This window comes from Serinus canaria, chromosome 14 (genome assembly GCF_022539315.1).
Source record: "Serinus canaria isolate serCan28SL12 chromosome 14, serCan2020, whole genome shotgun sequence".
NCBI classification, from domain to species: domain Eukaryota; kingdom Metazoa; phylum Chordata; class Aves; order Passeriformes; family Fringillidae; genus Serinus; species Serinus canaria.
The window spans coordinates 16,201,406-16,216,835 of record NC_066328.1 but is presented as its reverse complement, the minus strand read 5'-3'; the positions used below and the strand labels follow the sequence as shown (position 1 = coordinate 16,216,835).

Here is a 15,430-nt window from a genome sequence, read left to right as displayed (position 1 = left end):
TACAATACAGTTTTTTACCTTTTTCAGTTAAAGCTTTTCTTAAGACACAAAAGGCTATAATGTTGAGGAAAGCTATGCTCTAGTGTGGTGGGTAAAGGAAAGTTAAGCTTTAGTGTGCTGGCCTGAAAGAACACTTGAAATTTTTTTTACCTCGAGGTAACCTACGCAGAGATTTGATTAAAGCTTCAAAATCCTCATGGAAGACTAAAATACTACCAAAGACTTAGAACTACTCAAATTAAGAGTTTTCTGTACAGGTGAAGCATTATGCAACTTCTAAAAGGAGATGATATTCTAATTAAATCTTTCCATTAGCCAAAACAGTCAAAAGCTCTTCACTAAAAGAAGACGTGAAAAGTCTGATAGTATTTCTATCACTTCAAGAAATGCTAGCACAAATTACTACACCTATTCACATAAATGATCATTTTAACCTGTGACTTGTCAGTGACTAGCTTACTCTTCCATCCAGTAAAATAGATATACACATTCAGTAGGATACTATCAACAAGCAATTTTATTGAGTTCAGAAATTTCTTAAGGGCATCACTCATACCAGGCAGAGGGATGAGCTTTAAAATGTTGCAAATCCTACGTACAGTTTAGGAAAGATAACTGCAAGTTGATCTAAATAAAAGTCAAAGAAAGCTGCAGCCTTCTCCTTAACTGAACAGCATGTGACATTTTGTTGTTTCTACAGCAGGAAATACCATATTTGAGCAATCTTATATAAAATGGAATCAAAATAATTATATTACTTGGACAACAGATTTTTCTGATTTATTTATGGGTGAGAAATCCGACTTCACCTCACACACCTCCTTCTCCAACACCACCTAATCCTGTTAGTAGAACTCAAAAAAGTAGATGAAATGAGGAAGCCAGCCCTCAGACAAGAAGCAATACTTAATAAGAAAAAAATTGTCAAGCTCTGTTAAAATATTCGAGCATCTTGTTTCTTTAAAATACTAAGCTTGCTTGCTTGATTTATCCACTCCTCCCTGTTTGACAGTTTCCTGACAAGAGTCAGTAAAGTTCTGGAATATAGAGCCCTCACCTTTTACAGGCAGATTTCTCTGTCAGCAGTTCTGGAGAAACATACTGTGCTGTCCCTACAAATGAGTTTGCCCGCGCTGTTAAGGAAATAGAAAGCTATAAGCAAACACATACTTATGCATAAGCCAATACTCCCCTTCCTCCCCTGTCGCCACCCAGTTTAAAGAGAAAACAAACCCAAAAGGCAATCCACTGCAAGTGACATATTGCTGCAAAGAGCCCATGAGAATTTAACTTCTCTACCTATCCACAAAACCTGCTTGGAAAAAACAAATCAATCTCAGTGATAGCTGTTTGGTTCAAGAAGCTAGGCATTTAGGTACTTAGTTATAAAATCTACCAACACAAGTTTGCTACAGTTAAGAAAAAAGTGTCAATTGAATTCAGTTCAGCCTAGTGCTCTTTTCAAGCGCTGTTTGCAGCATCTATTTACAGGCTATTAGTAATGACTGCAGACACATTAATTCTACAACCTTCATATTTGTGCAATTTTTTCAACCACTGGAGTTAAACACCTAAGCAGAGTTAAAACTTACAGTATCAGGTGAGCCATGCATGGTACCTATTTGTTTGTATTCTTGTCTTGCAAATGAAAATTAAGCAATCTGAAGTAGTAGTTCAACTTCCCAGTCTGTTTGGTAATCTAGCTGGTATTCCACTACACCAAGTACTATCTCCTCTGATATAATCTACATAGTGACAGTCAAAACTGTTTCAAGATCTTTTAGTGATTTAGGTGAGGTAATGCCATTGGAAGGTTACAGTCTGGTAAATACAACACATGTACATTTTCAAAGGATCACTTGCTATAATTACTGCTGTCACATAATGAATAATGGCAAACCTTGTCTGCTATCTGCAGATAATACTTTTGCTGTTCCGAAGTCTGTTATTTGAATGTGCATATCTTCATTTAATAAGATGTTCTCTGGCTTAAGGTCCCTGGAAAAGACAGATTTTTATATTCAAACAGCATACAAATTAAAGTTGAAAAACTGTCTAGTGACTGAGGTACGTAATGCTATAATAAATTATGCAGACATTCTATAAACATTGTTACAACAGCTTCTCTAACGTGTAGCTGTCAACCTGCAGACTAACAGATTTTGTTAAATCCATTAACTATTTTTTAAAACATCGCGTAAATAATCATCTCAAAACTATGCTACTGTGTATGTCACATGCTCAAAAATTAAAAAAAAAAAAAAAAAAAAACCCAAATAAATCCCAACAAAAACCCCACCTCACAAAAACACACATTAAGCCCCAAGCCCCTTCACTCCAAAGCCTTAATTTAAATAACATCTGACAGATTGATATGGCATTAAGATTTTCTACGTCTGTTTCCTCACTGCCAAACTCCAGTTAGTCAAACACTGGCAAACCCAGCCCCAGCCAAATGTCCTGAGAGGTAAGGTAGATCACCTCCATGCATAATCTGCATTTCAAATGCATGCCTACTATTTGCACAGACACAGCCTCTGATTCTGAATAGAACCAGACTTCACAGTATCACAAACACAACAGATAGCAGTACAGAGTTGATGTCAAGAGGTGCATTAGAAACAACTTAAGAGCATTCAGTTACTGATATGATATGCCTTTGCATCAAGTTTCCTTAGCTGACCCAAAAAAAAAAAATCTACCTACTTCCCTCCTAAGCAGAATCTTTGAATGCTCATAAAGAAATCTAGGAGCATGGGAGTTGCTTTGCTTGACTGGTAAGAAAAAAACCAGTAAAAACTGAAAGCTGTTTCTGTCAATCACTGTGCAGCACTATTTTCTTCAGATAAAGTCCCCTGCTATGGTAAAGTATGAGTTGTACAGTTTTAAGTCTGGAAACTACCACAGTGAGCAACAAGCCATAAAAATCTTGTTGATTTTCCTGTGCCTATCCTATGAGAGAAGTAGAAAGTATGTGAATGGAATGGACTCTTTAAGAGTTTTGTGTAGAGCTTTTTTAAGATATGTATGCATGCAGATATGTTGTACTCTATACACACTTCATGTATACTGTCTATATAATATATCCTATTCCTACATTAATACTGGATTATGGATCTATAGCTATATATATAAATACATAGAGATATCTGTAATAAATTTTCCAGGGTAGCCTGACATCCTAAAGTGGTTCTACGCCGTGTCCTATTTCTTCAGGCAGCAAAAAATCCCAAGAGTTTTCAGGCATTGCTAGAGCTGTGTCCTCATAAACTTCACACTAAGTTCTCCCACTGCACAGTTTTACTGTTTTCTTTTGACCTCCCTGAAGGGTCCTTCATATAAAAACAAGTATAAAGCAGCTCTTCTCCAATACGAAGTTTCCAGTATAGGTTTAGTAACACTGACAATCATGCCACATTCATTTTATAAGCATCCTCTCAGCCCAAGCACATGAACTATAAAACCAAAGTGAAACTGGAAATTCTTGAACTTTTCCCCTGCCCCTGTATAAACTATTATGCTTTCAGTATGCTCCACATCCATCGCTCTTAGATTCAAATTCAAATTATTTCACAAAAACTTGTATTTAAAAGGAAAAACTGTTTTTGCAATAACTGAAATAAATAATGCTATCAGAATTATAATCAGTCAGCTTTTTGCCAACTAGCATGTGGTGTCCCATGACAAATGCTTGGTAACCTAAACACAATAGATTTCTTACCCAAAGAGAAGTTCTGCAGCTCAGATGTCTAGCACTTAAAGCTTTATTTAATAAACATTAATGACAAAACATTATTATCTAAACAATATATTACATCAAGAACAACTTCGAAAGTACTACTCGAAACTTTGCTAATTTCACCACTTACCTAATTATTGTGCAGCTTTGTGGAAATTGTTTACTCAGTGAAAACTGATATAGATTAATTTTACTTGATTATATAGTACACATTAAGCCAAACACAAAAAGAATTCTAGTTACTTTTGCTATGTAGCAGCACAGGAAAAAAAGCACTTAAACAAAAAGTCAGTTTCTGGTTTTCAGGCCAACCGATGAAGCTTGAAAGACAAGCTTTTGGTAAATGTTAATTCAAGGCCAGAAGGTTTTCTTACTTTTTCCTGCTCCAACAGTTGGTATAACATCAATTGGTTCTCCTCTTCAAGTTTGCTATGTTTAACTACTGATGTCAACTGTGCTAGGGCTGATCAAATGCAATTTGTGCTCTTTAGCTTTCCACTAAAATCCAACTTTGGTTTTAGTTTCACAAAGAACATTTTTGGGAAAAAACCCACTTCTTACATGATCAATTGCATGTCTGTCTCAACTCTGTATTACCTGTGAATGATTCCTTTGCCATGCAAATACTCCAGGGCTGATACAATTTCAGCAGTATAAAACCTTGTACAGGTCTCATCAAATGAGCCAATTTTGCGTATATACTTTAGCAGCTCTCCATTTTTGGCATAGCTAAGTCCAAAATCTGAATGTAACTTAGTTAAGGTTTCTCTCTAAGTCATTCTAAAATGAAAATCCCCACAATCTTATTCCAAAGAGAAGAATATTACTAAAAATACATGAACAACAGGGAAGAAGGTGGTTAATTTGAAACTTGACAAGTAGCAAGCCCAAGCAATTTCTTAAATATATCAACAACCTAGGACATGGGTCCAAATTTCTTAGCAAAGCAAAAACTACATAAAGAGATAACTTTGTAGTTTTTCCAGAGAGTGACCTGGATAATTAATTTAAATGAATTATTGTCCTCATATACATAATTGTCCTCAGTTATTTACAGTAAGAACTGTCAGAAGTTAAAAATTGTCCCATCACCTGGAAAGTACCAGAGCAAGTGTTTACCATACAAAAGAGGCCCTTTGAGCTCATACTGTATGATATATAGGGCTTGCCAGCACTATTAGCAGCCTTTGGGAAAACCAGAAAACTACTTACGGACCCCAGAAATAGACTGATCTATACCTTTATGCTTGTCACAGCCAATTCCAAGCAGGAGGTTTAAGAGGAAGTTTACATAATTAACATTTTCACCCTCACCCCTCCCCGCCCCCAGGGAAAAAAGGGGAAAAAGGAAAAGGAAAAAAGGAAAGAAAAAGGAAAAAAGGAAAAAGGAAAGGAAAAAGGAAAAGGAAAAACAGGAAAAAATGAAAAAGCAAACAAAGGAAAAAAAAGGAAAAATTCAAAAAGGAAAAGTAAAAAGTAAGGACAAAAGTAAAAAGAAACAAGTCAACAAAGGCAAAAAACAAATCAAAAAAGTAAAAATGACAACAGTTAAAAACTGAAAAAAAGTAAACAATAAAACAATGACCAACTACACAAGTAACCAATGAAAACATGACAAAAGTCTAAAAAAGTGACAAAGGAAAACAAGTAAAAAAAAAAAATGAACAAGGAAAAAAGGAAAAAGGAAAAAGAGCCAACTGCCAAGCATGAGCTCCCAGGATGAAATTGCATTTCCAATTACTGCTAGAGAGCTGGGAAAACAGCAGCCCAAACAGAGGAATCATATTATTCTATAAGCACCTTCATCTTCACATAAAAATTTTAATAATAGCTCTAATTATAGAAAAGAAACTAGTAGGAAATATAGCTGGCTACCCCTATTTTAAATGCAGAAGTTACTGTGTTTTACTACAGACAGAGATGGATATACACACACATGTATATACATCAGGAATGAAACACTTCTCATACATCCCACCTTCCCCCTCCAACCCAATTTAGAACTTTGAAATTATTTTTAAACTTAGATTGTTACAAGTTACCCTTCAACATTTACCACAATTTGTTTAATTGCTTCCCCCTGCCTCACAAGACACTTACTCTTCTCTTGAGAAGACCCACTCATTCCATCTGCTTAATTTCTGTTAAAAGTGTGACCACAAAAATTGCATCACATATATTAGGATACTATAAATACCTCAAGTTACCTCCATCATTTCCGTTAGACCATTTCTCAAGGAATCAAAACTGGGCATTGTTATTACTCTTAAGAAAGTGTTACAGCAAGTTTTAATATGCAAAGGATACATAGCTTTTCATCATCCTGGAAGGTGAAGTAGAGTTTCACAAAAAAAGGGTGATCCAGACGGGACATTACATCTCTCTCTCGTGTCACATATGGTACCTTGTTTTCTTTTATGATATGACGTTTTTCTAGAATTTTAACTTAATGAAAGAAAGAGAGAGTAAAAATGCAAGAGGTACAAGTAAATGAAGCCCACCTTGTTTTGGAGTTTTTTGGTTACATTTAATTAACATGAAACCACTAATTCTGTTCCTTCAACAGGTATTTCATAACTGGACTACATTGATACTATATTTCCAAAAAGTTAAATGTTAAAGGCGTCAATACTTACTGGCATATTCTCTAGAACTTGCCAATTCTCGAGCCAAGACAACCTGTTGCCAGAGGAAAGAAAACATATTGTAACTGGCCACTAAACACATGCACTAACATTGATCTTCCAGCAGGTATTTGGAACACAGCAAAATATTTAAGCACATGTTCAATATTATGCTGGCTTCATCAAGACTTCTGCAGAAACTCAGTTCAGCCAACCAATGTTTGTAAGAGTGTAAATACCAAATATTTTTTTCCCAGAGGAATTCTGAAGATTGCAATGTCAGTCAAAGTAAACTGCCAACTTTTCTTAAAAGGGGAAACAAAAAGCAACAAGTACACCATGGAACACTTATAAAAATAATTGTCATAGTACTCTCCTTAATACAGACAGCAAAGATTAAAAGATAAATTTTATCCAAACGAGCAAAAGTAAGAACTTTGCTTCTTACAAAGCAAAGAGACAGAACTTTCCATTATTTACAGTTTGTTAAGAAAAAGAGTTTAAAAAAAGAAACAGAAGATTTCCAATTAGTAGAAGCAAGGGATGAAATTTCAGGAAAGCAGGTTTACATTTTTAAAGAGAAGTGCTTTTGGAGGAACACAAGGCTCATTTTCAAGACAGAAATCTATAAAATGCAATTTTAAAGACAATCTGAAAAGTCTTCTTGCATGAATGCAACCAATAACCTTGTAATAGTAGATGAGTATAGTTCTTTGTTTTTCTCATTTTAAGTTTATATCCATTTCACCACCTTGCTAAAATCTCTACTTTACACTATTTTTTTTAATCACTGCACCAGGCTTGCTTCTAATCCCTTGCAAAATCAGTTATAACAGAGTGCTCCAAAATATTACTACACACACCTGATGCTAAATGTTAGGTATTTAGGAAATCTAAATAAGGCATTTTTTCAGATGAAAGAAGTGCATGCAGTTGCACTCTTTAGTACAAGAAAATTGACCTCAGTTCAGTAGTAACAGGCAGCCCTAACTTTCTTTAAAATTTCATCTCCTATACCCACATTGACATTTACAGTATTTCAATTTCAATGAAAATTTCTATTAGAAATGTTACAAACAACCAGTCTGTTACAAACATCTGCCTCTCTGCATAAGGAATTTTTGAGATTCTTCTGTGTACACATGTAACACTAGATAAGATGTGCAGCTGAATGAGAATGTTATTAACTTTTCTAATTCTTGTAACTAGGTTTCATCAGCCATATCTACCATGAAAGCTTCTGAAAGCAGGTCAGTTTAAAAGGCAGTTATTAAATAAAACCCCACATACACAGAGACCATACTCAGATGACAGAAGGTATCAGCTGACACAAATGAAAATATATCTTGGCAAATTAAGCTAAAGACTGACTCTCTTCCAGTCCTGCACTGTATCCAATTTTACCATTGTATTTCACAGGTATTAGCCACATACAACTGATAATGGTTCTAAGGACACTGAGCACTTACCTGATAGCAGGACTACTTTGGTACCCTCAAGCTTCTTCCTCACCAATCAGATCTGAGCATACCATATATCTTAATTTCCTCTTAACTAATAATCCAGAAAACTACAGTACATATGCACAAAAACCAAAGAAACAGAAAACACCTCAGAGGTACATATTAATACAATGTCTCTTATCAGGGGCCTGAATCTTATCCACCCTATGGGAAGAAGTAATATCAATAAGGAACATAAACTCCATAGAAAGAAATTAGACATTAACTGGATAGCTTTAAAAAAAAAAAACATAAAACTAACAGAAAAACAAAAGCATTCATAGAACATGTAAATGTGTAAGTTGCAAATTCAGACAACAGCAAGGCAAGAAATGTAGTTAAAATCCCAAATCAAAGGAAGGGGAGAGGAAGGAGAGATAGGTAGAGCAGAGAACCCTCCAGAGGGTTCAAAGCAGAAACAACTGCCAACATACCTGGCATACATCATGACCAAGCCCCACTCTAAACTTAAACAGATACTTCAGGCTGCTAGAGATTAAATCTGCATTTAAGAACTGGTTTTGGTCAGACAATCATACTTCCTTAGAGCTCCTGTTTTTAAGAATTGCCTCATTTATAGGTGGAGACAAAACCATGGTGGAATATATATGTACCCACATATTGAAGGAGGTGAGCTACACAACATGCCTCCTCAATCATGAGAATTACAATTTTTCCACCAATAACAGATATTATTCTGAAAGAAGCCTGAAGCTGTCTACAAAGCAAGTAGATTCTCATTAATGTAAAAGAGCAGAACAACAAGTCGAAGGCCCTGTATTTGTGTGTTTGTTTATATCAGGCATGGGTCCAAGAAGTTGCAGCTGCAGAATAAGATCCCACAAAATTGGAGAGTGCTCTGAAGAAAAACCCTGAAGCCACATCATGCATATCTCTGTTGAATTTAAAATGCAGCCCTGGCATTAGGTAAGAGCTTGTGGCAGCTTAACAGAAGTCCAAGAAAATGGAATATATTCATTATGACCTTGAAGAAAATATTTTTTTAATCTGAAGCTGTCATTGGATATTATGGTAATATGAGAGCACCTATTTTTTGAGATAAACACTTTTTAGTTAGAATATTGGTGAGGATCTTGGGGAGTACAGTCAGATCTCTGAGTCTAAAACTGTGTTTAATATGAACAAATCATGGGCTTTTTAACAAGATACTTTGATGACAACATAAAGATACACACCCCACAGATCAAATCCTCTGAAGTTGATACATCAGAGGATTGTGCTGCCATCCAGAGAGACAGATAGCAGAATGCCGGACAAAGTTTATTCTGTCTGGGCTAAGCCCTATGAATTTCTCTGCCTACATGGAACACGGCATCTTTCAGAGACCAAAACATCTTTCAGAGACCAAAAGCAGAAATGAAAAGTGTACTACTGAAGCAAAGTGTCCTGGTATACCCAAACCACAAGAACTCTCTTGGATGCTTTAGGGAAACCTGCAAAATATGCAAACTACATGTTTGAGTGCATATTACTTTTGACAAATACTAGAGGCCTGCATCCTAAACATTGCAGTAGACTATACTGGAAGAACCAGAAAACACCAACATTTAGAGACCTACAACCAAAAACGGGACACAACAAGTATCACATGGAAAAGATACAGAAATATTCTTGTCTTACAACTGGGAAACTACCAAACCATCAAATGAAAGTATTAAATGCTTCATGGCTTCATTAAGGTAACACTTAAATAATTCATTTTTGTGCAGTGCTGTGGATGTGAGAAACAAACCATTTAAGGCTACTGAACACAAACACACTGACTGTGACTCACTAAATCTTCAAGGACCAGGGGCTGAATAAGAATACTGGAGAAGTATCAGTGTTCTTTCTTTTCAAAGCATCTGGCAGTACCTCCTGCCATAAACAGGACATCACATAGTTTTTATCACAAGCTCCTAGATCAGTTCTAATCCTTTATTATAGAACTTTTTACATAGCCTATTATGGTTATCCCACTTACATTAGAAAGCAATGTTGATTAAATATCCAAGCATCAAATTGTTAGGATAGAACAGGACTTTTGATCAATTTAAGAGGAGCTTAAAAAAAAAAAAAAAATCAACACCCATACTTAGGCCAACAATTTTAATAGTTAAGCTTAAATACACTATGTCCTATTCATTTACTCTTCAAGCTGTTCTCTCCACCTTTCAATCTCATCAATCTTACACAACAAATTTTCAAGTTTATCTAAGACATTGGTCACTTCTTATAAAAAGTAAAGTTACCGTTGAAAAAGATCCTTCACCAAGAATTTTCCCAAATTTGAAGTCATCAGGTCGTTTCTTTCGAGGCTGTGAAGGCTGCTGTCCTGTATGTTGCTGCAAGGAGTTTGAATTAGATCTCGATTCGGGTGCTGTGCCCTCCATGTTAGATCCCTGTCTGCTGCTGCCACAAGCGGAAATGACAGGTGGAGTGCTGGAATCTGCTTGGTTCCTCACCATTGAAGGGGATGAACAGGAGCATAACACCACGCTTGATTGGATTGGAACAGCATCATACTGAAAAGAGAAAATTAAACTATTATTCCCATACCTGACATAATTACCATGCACAACTGTACTTTATTTCCATACAAGGATCATGAAAATTCTTCTTTGGAAGGGTTATCATTAAAAATCTCTTTAGGAGGGAATAAAAGTATTTATGTTGGAAATGGCAGCAATTTGATAAATAACTATTTTTAACTTCAATTTGATAACTGTTTTTAGGTATGCTGTCATGTAGGCAGAGGTCAAATGTCTGAATACTTTAATTCAAGAATGCTTTTTTTAAACCCAAAAAAATGCTCCTAACACCAACTCGTCAAATTTCATGGCATCTTCTCCTACGAATAGCATGACCTTAAATTTCTAGCCATACAATAAACACCTGTATGTACCAGTAACATTAGTTCAGAGATCCAAGTTACAATGAACTCTAAATGAACACATGAAAAGTTTAATGGAGACAAAGGACACATTCTTAATTTTTTACTCAGAATTTCACTTTCTCTGGTAGTATTTCTCTTTAGTACACATTGGGGAAGGACATAACATAAAAAGGCAGATCAGGAGAAGGGTTTAATAAGGAGCAACACCTAAAAGTTTTTTTGAAGAATGCTCTGGTTCATGACCTTTTAAAACAAGAGAGACTGCACTACCTAAATTGTACATATGGCCACATAAAGACAATCCAACTGCAAAACAAAAAGAACAGATATAGCCCAGAAAACAGCAAATACAAGATGACACGCTCCTAAAACTGATTAATGTAATATACAAAGCAAATTGTTATTTGATACCCTTTTATCAATTTTCCCTAAGCAAGATCAAGGAGCCGTGTGAAGTTGCTTTCTGCACCTTTTGGTAATACGCTGCTGTTAGCCTGTCAAGGACTGCTTCTGATGTTTTACTTGAAACTGGACAGAAAACACAAACAAATAGGAGAACTCTGCTAAAATACTGCTAACAAAACAAAACAAAACAAAAAATTGCATGTAAACATACAAGAGGAAATATTTAAGAAAGTTAACACCATTTTTTAAATCTCAGTATTCTAACATACATCCAGCAGAATGAAACTATAGGTGATTTTCATTAAATCAATCTCAAAACAGATGTATTGTACAGCCATGTCAGAGAGTCTGTAACATACACCATGTTACCAAATTAAAAATTACTTCTCACAAAAAGAATTTTTTTACCTTATGAATAACAATTTGAAACAGTTTTCTGCATTTTAGTCAGAAACCACCTTGGAAGGGAATTGGACTGGCACTCACTTATGCACATGGTCTTAAGGAACCTAGCTCCCAAATAAGCAATTCCTCACTTGGCTGTGCTCTGTGCAGTAGAGAAAAGCTGCCTTTATTTACTGCTAAAACTAATATTATTATTATGCATATACACATTAAAGTGTATGTGCTGTAGGTCACAGTTCCTTTTATGCCTTATATGCATATACTTTAGCTGACACCTTCTGCAGACTAGAAGGTCTGTCCCCAGAATTTTCATATCCCAGATGAATTACCTCTCCTTCAGACAGCTACTCACAGCAGCCATGTCTAAAGATACACACTAGCTAGAATTAAACAAAGATTGTACCCTTTCCCATCAAGACTGCAGTAAGACTGACACAAGCATAAGTGCCCAGCGCTCAACTGAAGTTATGCCAGTATAAAAACCATCCCATCAAGTGAAATACAGTAAATAAAACACACATACACACAGACTAAATATCAGGATCTAAATTATAAACTGGCACCAGTCACAAATGATGTTTTACAGGTAAATAAAGCAGTAGCATTGCGGGGGGGGGGGGGGTCTGATTAGATTCTGCAGCTAGCAAGATCACCTTGAAAAAGCAAACAAGCAAGAAAAACATCCACACAAAAGCATCAGAGCACTGTGAGAAAGTGGGGGAAAAGGTGCTGGATGCAGTATGTTTCATTACACAGTAGCTGAAACTAAGTCAAAATGAATATCAAGTATAGAAAAATCCTGAGGGAAGAGACAGGAGTAATGAACTTTGTAGGAAAAGAAGGTTATTTTTGGCCAGGGTATAACATCAATTAGTCCCCTGACTTTCTCAAAGGAAAGTCAAGATTAGGAACAAAGAGGACAGAGGAACATGCAATAGATTTAAAAGGATCAGTTACCTAAGAAATGACAGAACTATGCAACTAGGTCTGCACCTCAATGTTTATTGAAAAGGTAATTCCTACACTCGTGCTTTCACACTCCATATATTCCTTAGTATTTTGTCCTGTGTTATTTACCTTCTAAGTTTTATTTTGAAAGGTTCCAAAAAACATGTCTGCAGAAACCATATATGCCTCTACACATAGTATGCCTAAAACAGAATACAGGCCAGCCTATCTGATGTAACCCTGTACCTTACTCTTTTGTAAAAATCAGACTTAAGATCTTTCTTTTGCCAGATGCAGACATTTTTTCAGTGAGATACAAAGTCAGTAACTGAAATTTAAAATGTTCTAAACTGCATCTGCAATTCTTAGAAGCTTGAGGATGCTCTCCTTCTCGCAATTATCAACATTTCTCAGCTGGCAGCCAGTGAAAACACAGATCCTCACATGGTAACAACAGACTGACCTGTTGCATGTCATGTATCGCCATAGACCGTTCTGATAACCTCTTATCTAGTAATTCTATCTCTTTAAAAACTAGTCTCTAACACTACTTTCCCAAACCCTTAAAGGTTCTCCTTTTCATTTACTTTCATACAGAAGTAGTTTCATTCTTAGTGCAACATACTTGAGTTTGAAAACCTTTCAAGGAAGAAAATAATAAATCTGCTGAATATATGTGGCATTATAGATCAACAGTCATTTCAAAATCTCCATCAAATAGTTTTCACTTAATAACTAGAAAGAGGCGTCCTTCTATTTATACACGAAGTAAGTACTGACACTGTTCTTTTCCCCACTTGCCTGCAAACAGTAGAAGTAAACTTTAAGTAAATTGGAATCAACACAAAAAGCCCACTAGATAGGATCACCTTTTTCTTTTCTTCCCCGCCACCCAAAAGGACTCATTCCTTTTCCCTCTGCAATTCGGCATTTTGACAACTGCACTATCACTACAACTATTAATGCATTTATATGCATCAAACACATTCCACACTTCTCTAAAGCAACTACAACCACAACTGCATATCCACTAGCTTTTTCCCACCACAAAATCTGCAACACCATTTTCCTGAGACCATTCTATCAACACTGACAACAGCAAAAAATACTTTTAGAGACTGAACTTCTAAAACTTCCAATATCCTTCTGCACTAAATGACAGGATGTTGGACACTGAAGATGACTGAGAAGATCTTTGCTATTGCTGAAATTCTATTAGCAGGATCTGTTACAAAGAAAATCAGTACGAACAGGATCCTGACCTCTCAGCTGTCTGACAACATTTAGTCTGACTGCTGACTATCACAGAATCTCAAGCTGCATTGAGACATAGGGCAGACATGATCATAAAACCTCTTCATCTAACTACTTATAAAGCTATTTTTTTTGGAAGCAGACCTTGGTAACAGAAAGTATTTTTTACACAAAGTAACATGACCTTTAAACCTCAACAGGTACATTTGTTTTGATTATAAATAATGCTAATGAGACTATAAGATAGAAGATTAGCACAACCCAAGATTCTGCTAAAGGCAGTTTAAGTTAGACAGGTTTGGCCTGAGCTATTTTGTAAACAGTTTTGACCTTGTCATATAAGCCAAAAGTTCTGAAAGTGAAATTTATTATGTATTGCTTACAATTTAAACATTGACAACCTAGAGTTTTAAAAAAGCTAAGAAGTTTCATTTAATATATTCTTTTCATGGCACACTGGTGTTTCAGACAAAGATGCACCAACTGCATGTGACACACATCTAATATCTGAAACAAAACATCAGAAGGGATAAAGAGATAATTAACAGATATTACACACAGCTTTTCCACTGGTCTCCTCCCCCTTCCTATCCCACAATTAAAATGTTAACCTTCTCTATGTTCCCCAGTACCTAGTTGTGACAGTCTCCAGTTCAAAGGTTACTGTGTAACACACCCTGAGAGCTCCAGCATATTCCAAAAGAAAAAGAACTGATCAGTTCAGATACTTAGATAGGCCTGAATACATGTCCTCAAACTATGACTCATAGTACCTAAAATGAGACTGCAGGCAAAAGCAGTGTAGTTCAGGTACAAGAAACTGAAGATACAAACCCACTGATTCAGAGTAACAAAATCCAACTAAAGGCCTCACATTTCAGTGCAGAGAGCACAGTACAGTTTGCACCAATAAATACCAATCCCATACAGGAGCTGTTTGCAGGAAGCGCAATGATTATTGTGTGATCCCTATCAATATTTAACACCAGTTTTCCTTTCATAAATTCTATTGCTGCACCAGAGTGAAGCACCCTCAATGAAGAATACCCAGAGCAATAATGGATAGCGTACTTTCATAAACTGCAGTAAACATCAGTTCTCAGACCTTATATGCTCATGTCTATTTATGCTCTCGATGTCTGTCTAAAAATGGATTGTCAGACTTTCTGCTAAGTGACCAACAGCATCCTCTTTCTATTACCAATTGTACATGTATCTGTATAGAGAGAAACAAATACTGACTAATGAAACTCCACTGCATGCCAGTTTCTCTTTACATACACTTTGAATACGCTTAGAAGTTTGTCAAATAATCTCAAGAATTCAACAGTACATCTATCTGCCAACATTATTATTGCCTTTGTAATTAAAATACTAGCCTAAAGAGAAAAAAACGTTTATTAGAAAAGGTCACTAGATGCTATCAGTCTGTCTTTTTACTGTAACATAAAATCAAGCATGTAATGAATGGGACAAAACACAGTAAGCCAAGTCTCAGAAGTACTTTGAATGCATCACACAGCTCATTATCTGTTCACCCACTTAACAGGCTAACTTTGACACCAAAATACATACAGCCATATTAAAACATTACAGTAATTGGGAGGTATTTAAAGACATATACTCTGCTCACACTTTCAGCTTGACAGAAGTTCAA

General features: G+C 35.8%; 1 protein-coding gene across 7 annotated transcripts in view; it reads right to left on the bottom strand.

Moving 5' to 3' along the window:
• PDPK1 (3-phosphoinositide dependent protein kinase 1) overlaps positions 1 to 15,430 on the bottom strand; it is a 33,109-nt gene that overhangs the window by 11,788 nt on the left and 5,891 nt on the right. For all 7 annotated transcript variants that reach the window (XM_050980035.1, XM_050980038.1, XM_009091722.4 and 4 more), the window contains 6 exons: positions 10,118 to 10,390; positions 6,376 to 6,418; positions 6,047 to 6,184; positions 4,337 to 4,481; positions 1,901 to 1,998; positions 1,058 to 1,133 (listed from right to left, as the gene is read on the bottom strand). In XM_050980035.1, coding sequence (XP_050835992.1) covers positions 1,058 to 1,133; positions 1,901 to 1,998; positions 4,337 to 4,481; positions 6,047 to 6,184; positions 6,376 to 6,418; positions 10,118 to 10,390 — 773 coding nt within the window. The remainder of the gene's footprint in view (positions 1 to 1,057; positions 1,134 to 1,900; positions 1,999 to 4,336; positions 4,482 to 6,046; positions 6,185 to 6,375; positions 6,419 to 10,117; positions 10,391 to 15,430) is intronic.